This window comes from Natator depressus, chromosome 1 (assembly GCF_965152275.1).
Source record: "Natator depressus isolate rNatDep1 chromosome 1, rNatDep2.hap1, whole genome shotgun sequence".
Lineage (NCBI taxonomy): Eukaryota > Metazoa > Chordata > Testudines > Cheloniidae > Natator > Natator depressus.
The window spans coordinates 39,280,267-39,295,604 of record NC_134234.1 but is presented as its reverse complement, the minus strand read 5'-3'; the positions used below and the strand labels follow the sequence as shown (position 1 = coordinate 39,295,604).

The 15,338-nt window shown below is 43.5% G+C and overlaps 1 protein-coding gene across 1 annotated transcript in view; it reads right to left on the bottom strand.

The window, feature by feature from the left end:
* Positions 1-15,338, bottom strand: part of RNF17 (ring finger protein 17) — a 210,234-nt gene that overhangs the window by 64,683 nt on the left and 130,213 nt on the right. The window contains exons 29-30 of the mRNA XM_074957887.1: positions 6,569-6,684; positions 1,452-1,750 (exon numbers count right to left, since the gene is read on the bottom strand). Of these exons, the coding sequence (XP_074813988.1) occupies positions 1,452-1,750; positions 6,569-6,684 (415 nt within the window). The remainder of the gene's footprint in view (positions 1-1,451; positions 1,751-6,568; positions 6,685-15,338) is intronic.

Here is a 15,338-nt window from a genome sequence, read left to right as displayed (position 1 = left end):
CTGCTTCTTTGTTTATTTGTAGAGTCTAACTGATTCCCAAACAGATAGCTTAGAGTTCTCAATGACAAATAAGTCAATATAGTAAACTTCGGCGCTTCCTGACATACAGAAGAACTCCAGGTGAACCGAAGAGCTACAGTTTCCAAAAGCGTTCAGAGTAAATTTTAGGCACGTAAGAATGCAGTTGAAGAGGAAATATTACAGAAGCAACAACTAATGTCTGTAACTATCTCTGAAGTGAAGAGTCTGAAAATAAGGCTTTGTGACTGCATATCATTGCTAACAAAACAAGGGGGAAGCTGATATAAATACAACAACTGTGACACAGCACCAATGAACAAAAAGAGAGAAAGAGAGTTCCAGAGGAAGTAGCAATGACATTTTAGAGACTTACTTGACACTAACAGGTTTCCCCAAAAGTCCCTGAATTGTTTTACATACAAGTCATATCAACCATTGCAAAAGAAACAGAATCCTCAAATCTGGTCTGTGGGGAGTGGGAAGGGATGATTATCAATTTTACTTTATTTTATAAAATCTGTATTTCTAATTTTGTAATCTGCAAATATGATCTTTAATAATTGAACAAAAAATCTTTATTAAGACTACCAAGTGGTTAATTTTTTTGTAGCAGACAAAGTGTTATCTGGACACTGGGCAGATTAAAATGGATTTTTAATAAGCAATAGACTAGTATCAATTAGAAATACATAGATAGATTCATAGATATTAAGGTCAGAAAGGACCTTTATGATCATCTAGTCTGACCTCCTGCACAATGCAGGCCACAGAATCTCACCCATCCAGTCCTGCGATAAACTTCCCACCTATGTCTGAGCCACTGAAGTCCTCAAATCATGGTTTAAAGACTTCAAGGTGCAGAGAATCCTCCATACGAAAGATACTGAGTCAATTAGGCTGGAATTTTCAAAGGCACCTAAAAGAATTAAGCACCTAACTCCTACTGAAAGTCATTGTTATTTGGGCATATAACTACTTAAGGCTGGGATTTACAAAGAGGCTTAAAACTTTAAGATGTATTTTCACTTGATATTCAAGATGCAGTGTTATAAACTTCATTTCTTTTCCCAAATGCAGCATGACAGCTACTACTCTACATCTGTGATAAAGTATGAAGTCAAATAGCACATATAAAGCACTCAGACTACTGTGAAGTAAAAATCAGAAATGGAAATGTGTCTTTTGTAGAAGGTGTCATCTTCCGGGTTGTTGGGTTTTTTTTGTGTATGATTTTTTTTTTTTTTTTAACGCCACAAGGACTTTTAACTTACAGACTACTTTTGCACAGGTAACAGAGATGGTCAAAAGGAACTGGTCACATCCAAAGAATGGCACCTTCAGTGACCATGTATGTTCTAGTACTGCGCTCCTAGCTCAGCATTAGCAACTGAACCATAAAAACATGTATTTTTTGCAATTCAAAATCTTACCTAATGATTTGGGCATCATATAAATCGTTCCATCATCTCCAATACAGCTTATTATAGCCTGAAATTCTTTCATGTCAGATATAATTAGAGGTTTATATTCTCCATTCATTCTTGACTTAAGCACTAGTTTCTTTGACTCATGTTCTGTAGGTTCATTAATAGAAAGAGTAACTTCTTTCTCTGGCACTAAACACTTTGGTGTACATTCAGTTTCTGAAATCAGCTCATTTAAACATAGACTCTCTTGCTTCAAAGGAACTTCAAGAGGTTTCTCAGGATCTGCATCAATTTCATGAGTTCTATCAGATACAACACAAAATATATCAAAAGATGAGAAACTCTGAAGCATGAAAGAGTAAGGTAATCTAAAGAAAAAGAAAAATGATTTAAGTTTGAAATTATAGCTATTCATTTTAACAAAACAGATATCAAAATATACTCACTCCATCAGCATAAATAACTGCAATGTACATTGGACTGTGATGCTGATAATATGTTCTATCAAATGTAAATTTTAAAATGCAAATCTGTCTATAAAGCTTTCAGAAGAGAATGTAAGTTCTCTATTCCTGGGAGAATTCTGCACCAAAAAATTAAAAATTCTGCGCATAATATTTTAAAATTCTGCAAAATTCTGCATATTTTGTCAAAACAACACAATATAATCACACCAGTTTCAATTATTTTGGTAATTTATTTCAAAAATACCTGTCCGAAGTATGGCTGTAACAATACAGACAATGAAAAAGATTCAGGAAATGGTTTTTTTTTGACAAACAGAGTCCTTATTAGGCATATTAATACAGAACTCTGAGCAGGGTGGATAAAAATCAATGATTTTAAAAAAAAATAAATAAAAACCCCAGATTTTTATTTAAATTGGATTTTTTTTATTTAAATCAGATAGTTTTAATTAAGATACATTATAGCTCAAAGATATCTCATCATGGAATAGAGATTATAAATTTTAATTCTATAGTGTGAGAAAATATAGTCATGTAATGTTTAAGAAAAGTTTTGTAAATGAGTTCCAATAGTTCATGGATTAGGGACCCAATCTTATGGGGCTCCAGGGGCTTCTATATAGATTATTTAGTTTAATCTTTCTATCTACCCAATGAGACTCAATGACTCAGTCTAGAAGATACCATCAGAGATGCTTAGTTTTGCAGTTCTCAAACTGTGAATTTGTGTCTCCAGAGAAAACATGCTTGTTAACAGTATTTTTTTTTTAAACTAACTAACTAATATATAGAGGTGAGAAATAACAGACCTCAACTCTATACTCCCTCTGCAAATTTGTGTACACAGAGTTAATCCCTTACCTCTCTCTAAAAGTGCAAAATTTCAAAAAGTTCAATGAATGGAAGATTGTTGGGGGCAGAATAGATCTGGAAAAGCAGAAGAAGTCTGGAGATAAATGTGAGAAGGAAGGGACAGGCAGTAGAAGAAAAAGTGAAACTGTTTGAGCAGCATATTCCAGAAGTCTTGAGGTCTTTCTGAGTGTAGCCTTCATTGATTTGAGATCTACCATACCATTCTCTCACTAGAAGGGAAAACCTATAATGGCAGCAGGCCGTAAAAGAGATCCAGTTTGGGAATATTTTAATGAAGTTCCTCTACCTGTGGGTAAGACAGGCATGCGTGCAAAATGCAAACAATGCAACAAAGAAATGCAACGCCTGGTTACCCGAATGAAACAACATCACGAGACGTGTTCCTTCTCAGGAGGAAGCTGCGTTGAAGATGATGAAAGGAACATGTCTGAACATGCAGGATCTTCAAGTTGGTAAACTTTTTTATTTCATACTTCTTTCTTAAGGACTGCCTGTTTTCCTTCTGGAATATTCTTGAATTCTCATGTTTGAGCAAAAAAGATACTTGTTACTCTATAGTACTATCATTTTAGATGCAGTTGTGATAAAAAAAAAATAGATGAAATAGGCAGATCATCTTTTTACAATTTCACCTTTTCACCTGTCAGTAAATGCAATGAGTAATACTAAGTGAGCAGTATGGTAATAATAATTAAATAACTGCATTGACTTATTTTGTTTAGGAGAATCCATCCTCAACATACAGGATTCTGAAGACTATTCACCTTCAAGATCACCATCATTTTCTATAGTTTCAGAGTTATCTGCCAATGACATTGTTTCAGTCACATCATGTATGTCACAGAGCCACAGTATATCTATCACCTGTAGCAAAAAGGAAAAAATAAATCTCCATCATCCAGAAACAACCATAGATAAGTTGGTGATAAGAGCCAGCAGATTACAAAAAGAGGTAATTGATGAAAAAATTGCCCGGCTTGTTTATGCAACAACAAACTCTCCTTTCTGTATGATTGAGAACCCACGCTTCATTAACATGGTTGAGTCATTAAGACCAGGATACAGTCCACCCAACAGAGGAGACGTTGCAGGCAAATTGCTGGATAAAGTGTATGAAAGAGAAATTGAGCAGTGTGCAAAAGATCTAGAGGGTGAAATTGTTTACTTAAGTCTTGATGGGTGGAACAATGTGCTTGTGTGACAACAGAAGAAGGGAAATGTACGCAGAATACTTACAAGAAGTAGCAGAAAAAGCTATAACAAACTGTGAAAAAAAATTCATATGTCTAGTAAGCTGCTTGGTCACAGACAATGCTGCAAATGTATCCAAGATGAGAAGAACTTTAGAAGAGAATGAAGAGAGTCCCAAGCTAACAACATACAGTTGCACTGCTCATTTGATGCACCTCCCAGCCAAAGACTTCAGTGTTCCAGAAATAAAGGCTAATGTTGTTGAAATTGAAAAATACTTCTGTAACAACCACTTTGTAGCAGCTGCTCTGAAAAAAGTGGGAGGAACCAAGACATGCGATGGAACTCAGTAGTGGACTGTTTTGAGCACTATATCAAGAACTGGCCTAATCTCATGAACAATATTGTGAAAAAATAGATGGCACTGTCACAGCCAAAGTTCTCAACATTGGGTTTAAGAGAAATGTTGAACACATGCTGAGTATCCTGAAGCCTATTTCTGTAGCCTTCAACAAAATGCAGGGAAATAGCTGTTTTATTTCTGACGCTGTTGAAATTTGGAGTGAGATCTTCAAAAGAGAAATATGCAATAACAGAGTTAAATTACAAGCATTAAAAAAACGAACGGGACAAGCACTATCACCAGCTCATTTTCTTGCAAATATTCTCAATACTCGGTACCAGGGTCAAACCTTAACTGCTGAAGAAGAGGAGTTATGAAATGGACATCCAGCAATCATCCCTCTATAATGCCAACTATAATAAACTTCAGAGCTAAGGGTGAACCATTCAAGAAATATATGTTTGCTGATGATGTTTTAAAGAAAGTCCCACCAGTGAACTGGTGGAAGTCACTTATGCACTTGGATTCAGAGACTGTTGAAGTGATAATCTCACTTTTAACAGCGGTAGCTTCTTCTGCCGGTGCAGAAAGAATATTTTCTTCCTTTGGACTAATTCATTCCAAATTGAGAAACTGTTTGGGACCTGAAAAAGCAGGAAAGCTTGTTTTTCTTTTCCACATTATGAACAAACAGGAAAATGAAGGTGAAGACGACTGAGTTAGCTGCAGAAGCCAATATTTTAAGTTTCTCATGTTGACCTGGCTGACACAGTCGATTTAATTTTTTTTAAAAATATTTCATTTAACTATTTTAGTTAAAAACAATTTTAACAAAAACAAACCTGATTTTAAAAAACTTGAATGTTTAACTAAATTCAAAAATTCATATGCTTGTTTTGTTAAATATTATGTTTGCTGTTGAAGAAAGAAATCCAGAATACATAACGTTGTTGTTTTAGTTAAATAAAACAATTTAAATGTCTGTCTGGCGATGTTCTCCTCCTAATACAGCATGGCAAGAAAATCCTCCAAATATTAATCATTAACCTGTTGAACTGGAGATATTTATGAAGTCACTGGGAGGTGAACTATCTGCTTCAATTACCTTTGGTAAATGAAATAACTAATCATTCATTTTCTGATATAGCTAATCTGAAAAGTTTTCAAAATAAATCACTTTAAAAATGTATAGTGTGTAGGTTCTAAAAATGAAACCTGCACATCTATCTCTGAGTTGTGAAGAATATGTATTAAGGTTATAACAACCAACAAGAATTCACTTTTATGTAGAAATCCATGATTAAATCGAGTCTTCCTGACTAGTGATTTAAATCAAATTCACCCTGACTGAGTAATAATTCATTTAAACTACAGTACAGAACCATATTTCCCACACCACTCAGAAGCAGTGCAAAGGCTTGGGGGAGTGAGGTGTAATGGAGGAACTGAGGGAGGAGGAAGTAATTGCTGGAAAGGAGCCTGGTTGTGAACTTGGAAGGTTGTTGGGTGTGGGTGGGAGAAGTATAGAACAGGCTTTTTTGGAGGGATGGAGAGGGATTGTTAGGGAGCCTCCCTTATGCAGACCCTGATTGACCCCTAGCCTCTCCCACTCACTCAGGTTCATCTGCGCCTGTCCCCACTCCCCCCATCCCCATGGGTCTCTGCAGCCCCACTTCACCATTCCCATGTTCAATGCTGTCATCCCACTAGCTCCTGAGCCCGCACCCCAGTCTGTCCCCCCCACTAGCCATTCTGAACCCCAGTCTGTGATCCCCCCAGCAGCCCCATGTACCCGACTCTGTCCTAACCCAGCTCTGTGGGCAGCGTGCTGTGATGAACATCTACTCCTGGGGGAATTCTGCAATACTGGGTATGCACAGAATTCCCCCTCGCAAGAAAATACATTTCTGCCCCAGAAGTGATGCAGTTCTGCCTTTTTTCCCACCGGGCCGCTGTGGTGCCAGAACAGCTGGCTGCATTAATGCTGCTGGATGTTCTGGCAGCACAGTGACCTCTGGTGGGCAAAAGGCAGAATGCAGCACTTCTTGGGCAGAAATATTTTCTGTGGAAAAAAATTCTGCGGGACACATGAATTCTGCGCATCTCCAGTGACGCAGAATTCTCCCAGGAATAGTTTTTGTTTTACTTACAAAAGTAACTCAAATGCCACTCTGTATACGTCAGCTTTGGAAGTAACCTAACGGAGAAGATCTGAAATAATGTAATATGAAAAAGAATATCCATACCTTTTGTTTCTGAAAGCCAGACCCTTTTTCATAAGATATTCAGAAATATTAATAAGCTGTCCTGCTTCATCGTTGCAAAAAATTTTCACAGGTAGTGGTTCAGATCCATCATTTTCCTGAAAGAAATTTAAGATATGGAGGTTACTTATTGTAACTGGAAGTTGTGTGAGATCTCGTCCCTATCTGTATTCCACACGATGTAACTATGAGCACCAGTGTCCAGAAATTCTTCATAGCAGCGTCTGTTGACCTGTACGTGCTCCGTAGACCTCCTCGATCTCCCAACTCAGGGTATTAGAGTCAGTGTGGATCAATGTCTCTCCAGTTCCTCCTTTTACCACAACCCCACAGGATCTGAAGCAGAGGGGATGGAGAACAGGCAGTGAAAAACAGATAGGGACCTCACAACTTGAAGAACTTCCATTACAGTAACTAACTTCCATTTTTCCTTCGAATGATAGTCCCTATGTGTATTCCAGATGTGAGTGATTGTCAAGCAGTGCTCAGATTGGCGATGGGAGTGAGAAAGTTGGTAGCAAAGATGTCTCCAATACTGCAGATTTCATCACTGCATCTGCAGTTGAGGCATGAATTAAAGCATAGCTTGTTGTGAATGTATAGATCAGGGGTGGGCAAACTCTTTGTCCTGAAGGCCACATCTGGGAATAGAAATTGTATGGCAAGCCATGAATGCTCACAAAATTGGAGTTTGGGTGTGGGAGGGGGTGAGGGGTCTGGTTGGGGGTGTGGGCTCCAGGGTGGGGCCAGAAATGATGAGTTCAGGGTGCGGGAGGGGGCTCCGGGCTGGGGAATGGGCTGTGGGGGGCAAGGGGGCTCTAGCTGGTGGTGCAGGTTCTGGGGTGGAGCTGGGGATGAGGAGTTCGGTGTGTAGGAGGGTGCTCTGGGCTGGGACCAAGGGGTTCAGAGAGCGGGAGGGGGATCTGGGCTGGGGCAGGGGTGCAGGCTCTGGGGTGGGGCTGGGGATGAGGGGTTTGGGGTGCGGGAGGGTGCTCCAGGCTGGGATCGAGGGGTTCGGTGGGCGGGGGGGGGGGATCAGGGCCGGGGTAGTAGGTTGGGGTGTGGGGAGAGGCTCAGGGGTGCAGGCTCCGGGTGGTGCTTACCTCTAGTGGCTCCCAGAAGCAGCAGCATGTCCCTGCTCTGGCTCCATGGCTTCTGGGAGCCGTGTGGCGTGTCCCTCAACCCTGCGCTCTGGCTGGAGTGCGGCAAGCCCCAGACCCTGCTCCCAAGTGGGAGCTCAAGGGCCAGCTTAAAAGAGTTCGCGGGCTGTATCCAGCCCACGGGCCATAGCATGCACACCCCTGGTGTAGATGGAACTCCAGGTGTCCACCTTGCAAATGCCCTGCAGCGGAATGTCATATAGGGATGCTGTGATTGCATGGAGTGAGATCTCGCCGTTGTGGTGATAAAAAGTCTCAGTGATTTCCTAACGGGTTTGATTCTTTGTATGTAGAATGTCAAGCATGCCAGACAATGAGGGAGTGAAGTCTCTTGTCTTCAGCGGAAACGGGGAGGTTTGGGACAAATACAATTAAGTGTACACTTTGATTGATGCGGAATTCAGAAACAATCTTGGGGAAAAACCTGCGGTATATGTGAAGAGAAACCTCTTCTTTGTTGAAAATGGTGTAAGGAGAGTCCACCACGATGGTTCCAAGCTCGCTGACTCTCCTGGCTGAAGTGATATTCACTAAGAATGCTATCTTCATGGACAGGGGGGTCATGGAACATGTCAGCATGGGTTTGAAAAGGAGACCTGTGAACATCAACAGGATGAAATTAAGGTCCCATTGAGATGCAGATTTGATCACTGGTGGGAAGGTACTGATTAGGTCTTTCATAAACCATACTGAAGCTGGAAGAGTAAAGATGGGGAAGGCACTAATTGCTGCAAGGTGTACTTGCAACAAACTAATAGAGACCTTACGACTTCAGGGACAGGACACAGTCTAGGACAACCGTGATCCTTGCGGTGGCTGAAGAATGTTGGTGGAGTTGTGCAGAGACCAAAAAGGCATCTCCGTTTGACCAGATAGCAAGTTCTAGAAAAATCTTTTCTACTTTTATTAAGGACTGTCTGAACAGGGGCCAAGCATGAGCATTCTATTTCCAAAGCCCATTCAAACACCAGGCCATGAAGAGGAGAGAGCCCAGACTGGGGTGCTTCATCCCCCCCGCATCCTGGGTTAGGAAGACTGGGAAAGGGTGGATCCTGATTGGAGGGCAGGCCAACATTGTTAGAAGTTCTGTGAACCAGAATTGTCTGAGCCAGTAGGGTGCTAAGAAAATGATGTTCATTCTGTCATGATTAAGGCTGCGAGTCTGTCATGGAAGTAACAGATTCCATGACTTTCCAGAATCTCCGTGACTTCTGCAGCGGCCAGTGCAGCTAGCCCACGGGCCACCTGAGCAGCTCGGGCAGCCCCTGGGCCAGCCGCACTGGCCACTGCTGGGGCAGTCTTGGCCCACCGCGCCCCCCCCACCCCAGCAGTTTGGGTGTAGGGGGCTTAGGGCTGGAGCCGACGGTTGGGGGGAGTGGGAGGGGTGAGGGCTCTGGGTGACGCTTACCTCGGGAGGCTCCCCAGAAGCAGCAACATGTCCTTCAGCTCCTAGGCAGAATTGTGACCAGGTAGCTTTGCACATTGCCTCCGCCTGCATGTGCGGCCCCCACAGATCCCACTGGCCACAGTTCCTGGCCAATGGGAGCTGCGGAGACGGCACTCAGGGCGGAGGCAGCACGCAGAGACCCCTGGCTGCACCTCCGCCCAGGAGCCAAGGGACATGTTGCCGTTTCTGGGGAGCTGCGTGGAGCCAGGTAGGGAGCCTTCCAGCCCTGCCAACTCGCCCTTCCAACTCGCTCCCCACCTCTGGGGAAGAGGTGGGTCGCATCAGTGGTGGTACACAGGTCTCAACCAATATGTCAAAAATTGCTGTTGGCCAACAGCTGGGGGTAAGTAGGGGCAGTGGCAGCAGAGGGGGCAGAGAAGCAAGGCCTCTGAACCCTCTGGCATTTGCAAGTATGGTTGGCTGGGAGCTGATAATAAGGTGTATGAGGAGGGAGTGGCCCTGGTCTATAGATTGCCTCTGGTCTTTCCTCATGAGGCCTGGAGTATAAATCCCCAGGGAATGCAGAGTCACTCAAGTCCTTTAATGAATGCAAGGACTTGTCCATTATTTCATTAAAGAGATATGACTCATCAAAGGGGATGTCCTGGATGGTGTTCTGGACCTTCCTAGGAAACCCTGACAATTGCAGCCGAAAGTCCCTCCTCATAATTAAGCCTGTGGCCAGACTTCTGGAAGCTCTGTCTGCTGAATCTACTGTAGCTTGGAGAGCTACTTTTGCCACCATCTTTCCCTCAACTAAAAGGGACTTAGAAATTGGGCTCTATCCCCTGTGGGAAGCTTGTCTATGAAGTCCGCAAGTCTGGAATAGTTATTAAAATTGTATTTCACTAAGAGATCTTCCCAGGAGATCCAGTCTCTGAGAGCCTTTATCTGTTGGGGTGGCCCTTTGATAAAGTGACCAAGCCCATTCTATAGTTGCCTGTGCCACCAGTGAGTTGGGGGCAGGGTGGGAAAACAAAAATTCACTTCCCTTAGCTGCAACAAAAATCTCTCTTCTTGGGTCTCTTTGGGGTAGAGGCACAGAATCCTGGGAGTGTGCCATCCCACTCTGGTCGGTTCTAGTATGGCCTCACTGATTGGGAGGGCCACCTTATTTTGTCCCTGAGGTTGCAGGATATCCAAGTGTTGGGTGGTCCTGGTCCTCCTCTAGAGCAGAGGCTCTCAAACTGGGGGGGGGGACGGACACAGAATGTATTCTGGGTGGGTGGGGGGAATGAGAAGCTTTACAAAAAAATCTTACTGTGCATATTTTACCCACAGCACTGAATAGGGATCTATTTAAAACACAGAGAAATCACACATTTTTCACGGGTTGGTTAGGGCCTAAAGAGCAAATTTCGTGGATGTGTTCATACAGTTGTATATTCCAGGTCACCCTTACTTCTGCACTGCTGCTTGCAGCAGCGATGCCTTCAGAGCTGGGTGCCCAGCCAGCAGACACCACTCTCGGCTCTGCCTTCAGAGTTCCGGCTGTCAGTTGCTGGGGAGTATCCAGCGTTATCTGAAGCTGCAATAACTATCTTAATTCCTTTCTCATCTACCTACTTAAGCAAAACAGCCTTTTCTTCTCTAGTTTACATAAAAAACAATGATCATGTCTTCAGGTAGAAGGGGATCTCCAGATAGCTCTCTCGAGCATCAAACCCAAGATGGAATAGTTCTGTTCCAAAAAACAGGTGCACCCATCACACCAGTAACAGTGTGATGCCAGTAAGCAGTTTCTTACTTAAAATTTACATTACTATATACTTAAATGGCTCTGTTTGAATCAATGCCTTACTGTTTTTAATATTTAGTGAGACTTGCATGCTGCTTTTTTTTATTAGTATATGTATTGGGGGGGGCATAAACTACTACAGGCACGAAGAAGGTGGGCACGAAATCAAATAAGTTTGAGAACCACTGGTCCAGTGGAGTTTGTAAGTCACTGACAATTCTTTGCAATAGATCCTGAAAATGCCGATGGTCATCTGGCAGAGATAGCAAGGAAGGAGTGACCACTTCATCTGGGAATGATGAAGAAATGCCTGTCGGAACTGTTGGTACCTCTGGCTCCAAGTCCACCTCTTCCTCCTTGTACACCAACAGATCTGGTTGGCAGGAGGGACAGGAGCATTCCAACTCTCAAGAAGGACCTGAATGCCTGCCATAAGGATCCTAGTGACTCCAATGAGACCAGAAAGAGGGATCAGCTGGTTGTGGGGAACCACAGGAGAATCAGTACCAGAGGTCCCTGGAACGTCATACCTGAAGGAATAGAGAGCATGACTCCTTGACTATCTCTGCAGAGATACTAGAACAACTATCCCCGCTGACTCAAATGAGTCCGAAAACTGCTCCATCAGTAGGAGTGGGGATGTTGGTACTGGAGCACTCCTACCAGATGGGATGTCCTGGGATACCAATGTATACACCTCCTCCAGAGTAATAAAATTCCTCAGAAGAACTAGGCCGGAGAGAAGTGGAGACTGTGGATAAAGGAGGAATATATCCTCCAGTGGTAAGTAAGTCTCCAGATGCCATTATGTCTGAGGGGTTCAGGCTGTCAACCCAGATGGATTGGGTGCATCTACAGCAGCTGGATGGTCTTCACATGAGCAAGGTAGTACCAAAGATGGGCCTGGACCAGCTCTCGCAGGCTGAACTGGCGAATGTCTGTCCTTACGTTTCAGTACCAATGTGATTGATGGAACTGGCAGATCTTTCTTTCTATGTGCTTTGTCCTCCAACTTGGAGGTCTTTAGCAGAACTGGTTTGTTAGGTTCTGATCATGTCTCACTCGATCTGTACAGGTTTGGGGAGAAAGCAAGTCTCTTATGCACAGTCCTTGATGGGGTAGGGGGAGGGTTGTCTGTCCTTATACCTATCAGATTACTCTCTACTCTCATGCGAAGTTCTGGATGACAAATCCTTGGTCTTAGGCACTGGAGACTCCGCTCCCAAGCACATGTTTGGAAGGCCTCTGCTGGTTAGCTGAAGCCAATGTACAGGGGACCTCCCTGGCCCGGATCAGAGAGGGGCTTTATAGCTTTCTCAGGCATAGCTCCTGGAGTTCTTGAGTTCTGGGTGAGAAAGAGCAACTGCACTTTGCAGAGATATGCATTTCACCCAGACAGTAGAGGCAGCACCTGACATTAATCATTGATGGAGAAATAGGGAGGGCAAGAGATGCAATTCTTGAATCCCGGGGCTGTGGGCATTGTCCTGGAGTCAGGGAGGGTTCCTCAATCAGGGAGAAAGAAAACTCTCTATACTAACAATACTATGAACTTTAACTCTTAAGTTAAGAAATATAAGCATTTACCAATGTCTTTACAGGTTGTACAAAGAGTTGAAGGAGGACACAATTCTGCCTCAGGTTGCCCGGTGGTAAGGAGGAACTGGAGAGGCATCAACCTGCACTGACTCTCATACCCTCAATTGGGAGCACAAGGAGACCTATGGTCAAGTGCAGACAAATTGACAGTGCTCTGAAGAATTTCCGGACTCAGGTTCATGGCACACGAGTACCCTATGTGTGGAATACACATAGGGACCATCACTGGAAGAAGAATGTTTGTTATGCAACACACATCCAATTCAAACCTTTTATTTTCTTAAAAATACTTCCTTTTTTCAGTTTTAACTCTTTACTTGTCATATTAGCAGCCTGCCCAACCCTTTTGATTAGGGCACTGCTCCCTATCGCAATCATTCATGACTTCTTCGTATCTTGCTCCCCTCAGCTCCTGGCTGTCAGAGAGACAGAGACCTAGATCCATTCTGACACTGCCTCTTGCAGCTGTCATCTCTTAGGGAGACCACTCATACTCTCCACCATGGCTCAGACCAGCGTGTGGATGTTGGATTTCCCCTCTCCCATTCCTGCTGCTTCCAATCCCTCCTTTTTCTCCCCTTCCCTCCTCTTTTGAGCAGCACTGCATCTGACTTCCTTCCTCCCCCGCCATGTTGCTGTCATCTACCAACCATTCAAGTAGTTCCCATTAGTCTTCCCCTCAGATTTTGAGTCCTGGCTCTCTCTCCACCCCCGCTCCCACACTCATCCTTGGTCATTTCAACTTCCATATCAATGATCCATCTGAGCCCTTAGCGGCATGTTTCTTTGCCCACACTTCTTTTGACCTGCAGCCCTGATTCAACTGGCTGACTCATGAAAACAGCCATTCACTTGACTTGGTCTTCACCAATCACTGCTTTTTCTCTCTCTGAGCCTTCCGTTGCTGAGTTCCCCCTCTCTAATCATCACTTGGTCTCTATCAGCAGACCCATCAGCCCCCCTCCCCATACGCCCTGTCACTAGGCCTTTCTATGATGAGCTCTGATGACTTCTTGTCAACACTCAGCCCTCTCCTTCCTTTCTTCCCTGGATATGGGTTGCTGATTCCCTCCATCGCTCATGATACTGTACTGTTGACCCATTAGCTTCCTCCCATCCTGGCTAACCCCCAGCCCAGTACACTACCAACACTGCTTCTACTCCTGTTCTCATGCTTTAGAGCATCTCTGGTGGAAATCCTAAGACCCTGCTGACTTCTTCAGTTACATATTTGTTCCCTCCTTTTTCAGTTCTGCTGTCCTCCTAGCTAAACAATTCTACTTCTCCAATTTAATTGATTCCCACGCCCACAATCCCAGACATATTTTTACCACCTTTGACTCATCCTCAACATTCTCTCCCCCCAGTTCTGTCTGCACAGGATCACACCAATATTTTCTAAGAGAAAAATGACAGAATACACTGATCTTCCCCCTTCTCAACCCTCTCCTTCTCCGCAGTCAGACACAAATTTCTCTTCAGCTCTCTTCCTTTAACCCCTTTACTTGCCCCAGTGACCCCATCCCACCTCCTTATCTCCCTCATGCTCATTCTCATCCTTTACGCTTCTCCTTACCCTTGCACTCTCCTCTGGCTCTTTTCCCCTCACAGTAGAAACATATTTTAGTCTCTCCCATCTTAAAAAAAAATCCTTGACCCCACCTACCTCTCCAACTACCATCCCATCTACCTTTCATCGCTAAGCTCATTGAATGTGCTGTTTATAATTGCTGTCTGGAGTTCCTCTCTTCTGATTCCATCCTAGACCCTTTCCAGTCCAGCTTCCACTTCCTGTACTCAAATTAAACTGATCTTACAATCTCTAATGACCTCTTCTTAGCAAAATCTCAGAACCAGTATTCCATCCTCATTCTCCATGACCTTTCAGCTGTTTTCACCATAGTTGACCAGGTACCTCTTCTTGAAATCTTTTCCTCCCTTGGCTTCCATCACTGTCCTCTTCTGGCTTTCCTATTACCTCTTTAATCATTCCTTCAGCCTGGCCTTTGGATGATCCTCCTCATTTCCCTACCAATAAACTTTTTGTGGTTGTTCCACAGGGCTCTATACTTGGTCCCTTTCTCTTCTTCCTCTACACATTATGTCTTGGTAATTTCCTCTGCAAACCAATTTATCATCTCTACACTGACAGCTCATAGCTCTACCTCTCTATTCCAGACCGGTCTCCTTGGCCTGTCTCTGACATCTCAAGCTCAACATGACTAAAAAACAGAGCTCTTAATCTTTTTCCTCCCAGCCTCCCTGCTACCTCCTTTCTTGATCACTGCTTGTCACTCAGGTAACCAACCTGGGTGTCATCTTCAAGTTGGACCTCACCATAGGTCTCCATATCCAAGCTATGTATGTAACTCTTGCAGATTCTTTCTGAATAACATCTCTTAGAAATGACCTTTCCTATCCACCCACACAGCGAAAACTCTTGTTCAGGCTCTCAGACTCTTGTATCTTGATTATTGCAACATCCTTTTCTCTGGGCCTGACAAATGCAAACTTGCCCCACTCATATCCATTCAAAATGATACTGCAAAGATCATTTTCTTAGCCTTTTGCTTGGACCATGTCACCCTCCTCTTTGCACCAGTCCACTGGTTCCTTCTTCTCTATCATATCACATAAGCTACTTGTCTTCACTTCCAAGGAACCTATCCACACTCTACCCATCATCTCTCCTTCAGTAACCAAAGATCAACTTCCAATTCCAATTAGCCCATAATGCTAGTTATCAATGCCCACTTATTACATTTTCAAACAAGCACCTTTGTGCTTTTTCCCATGCTGCCCCTCACT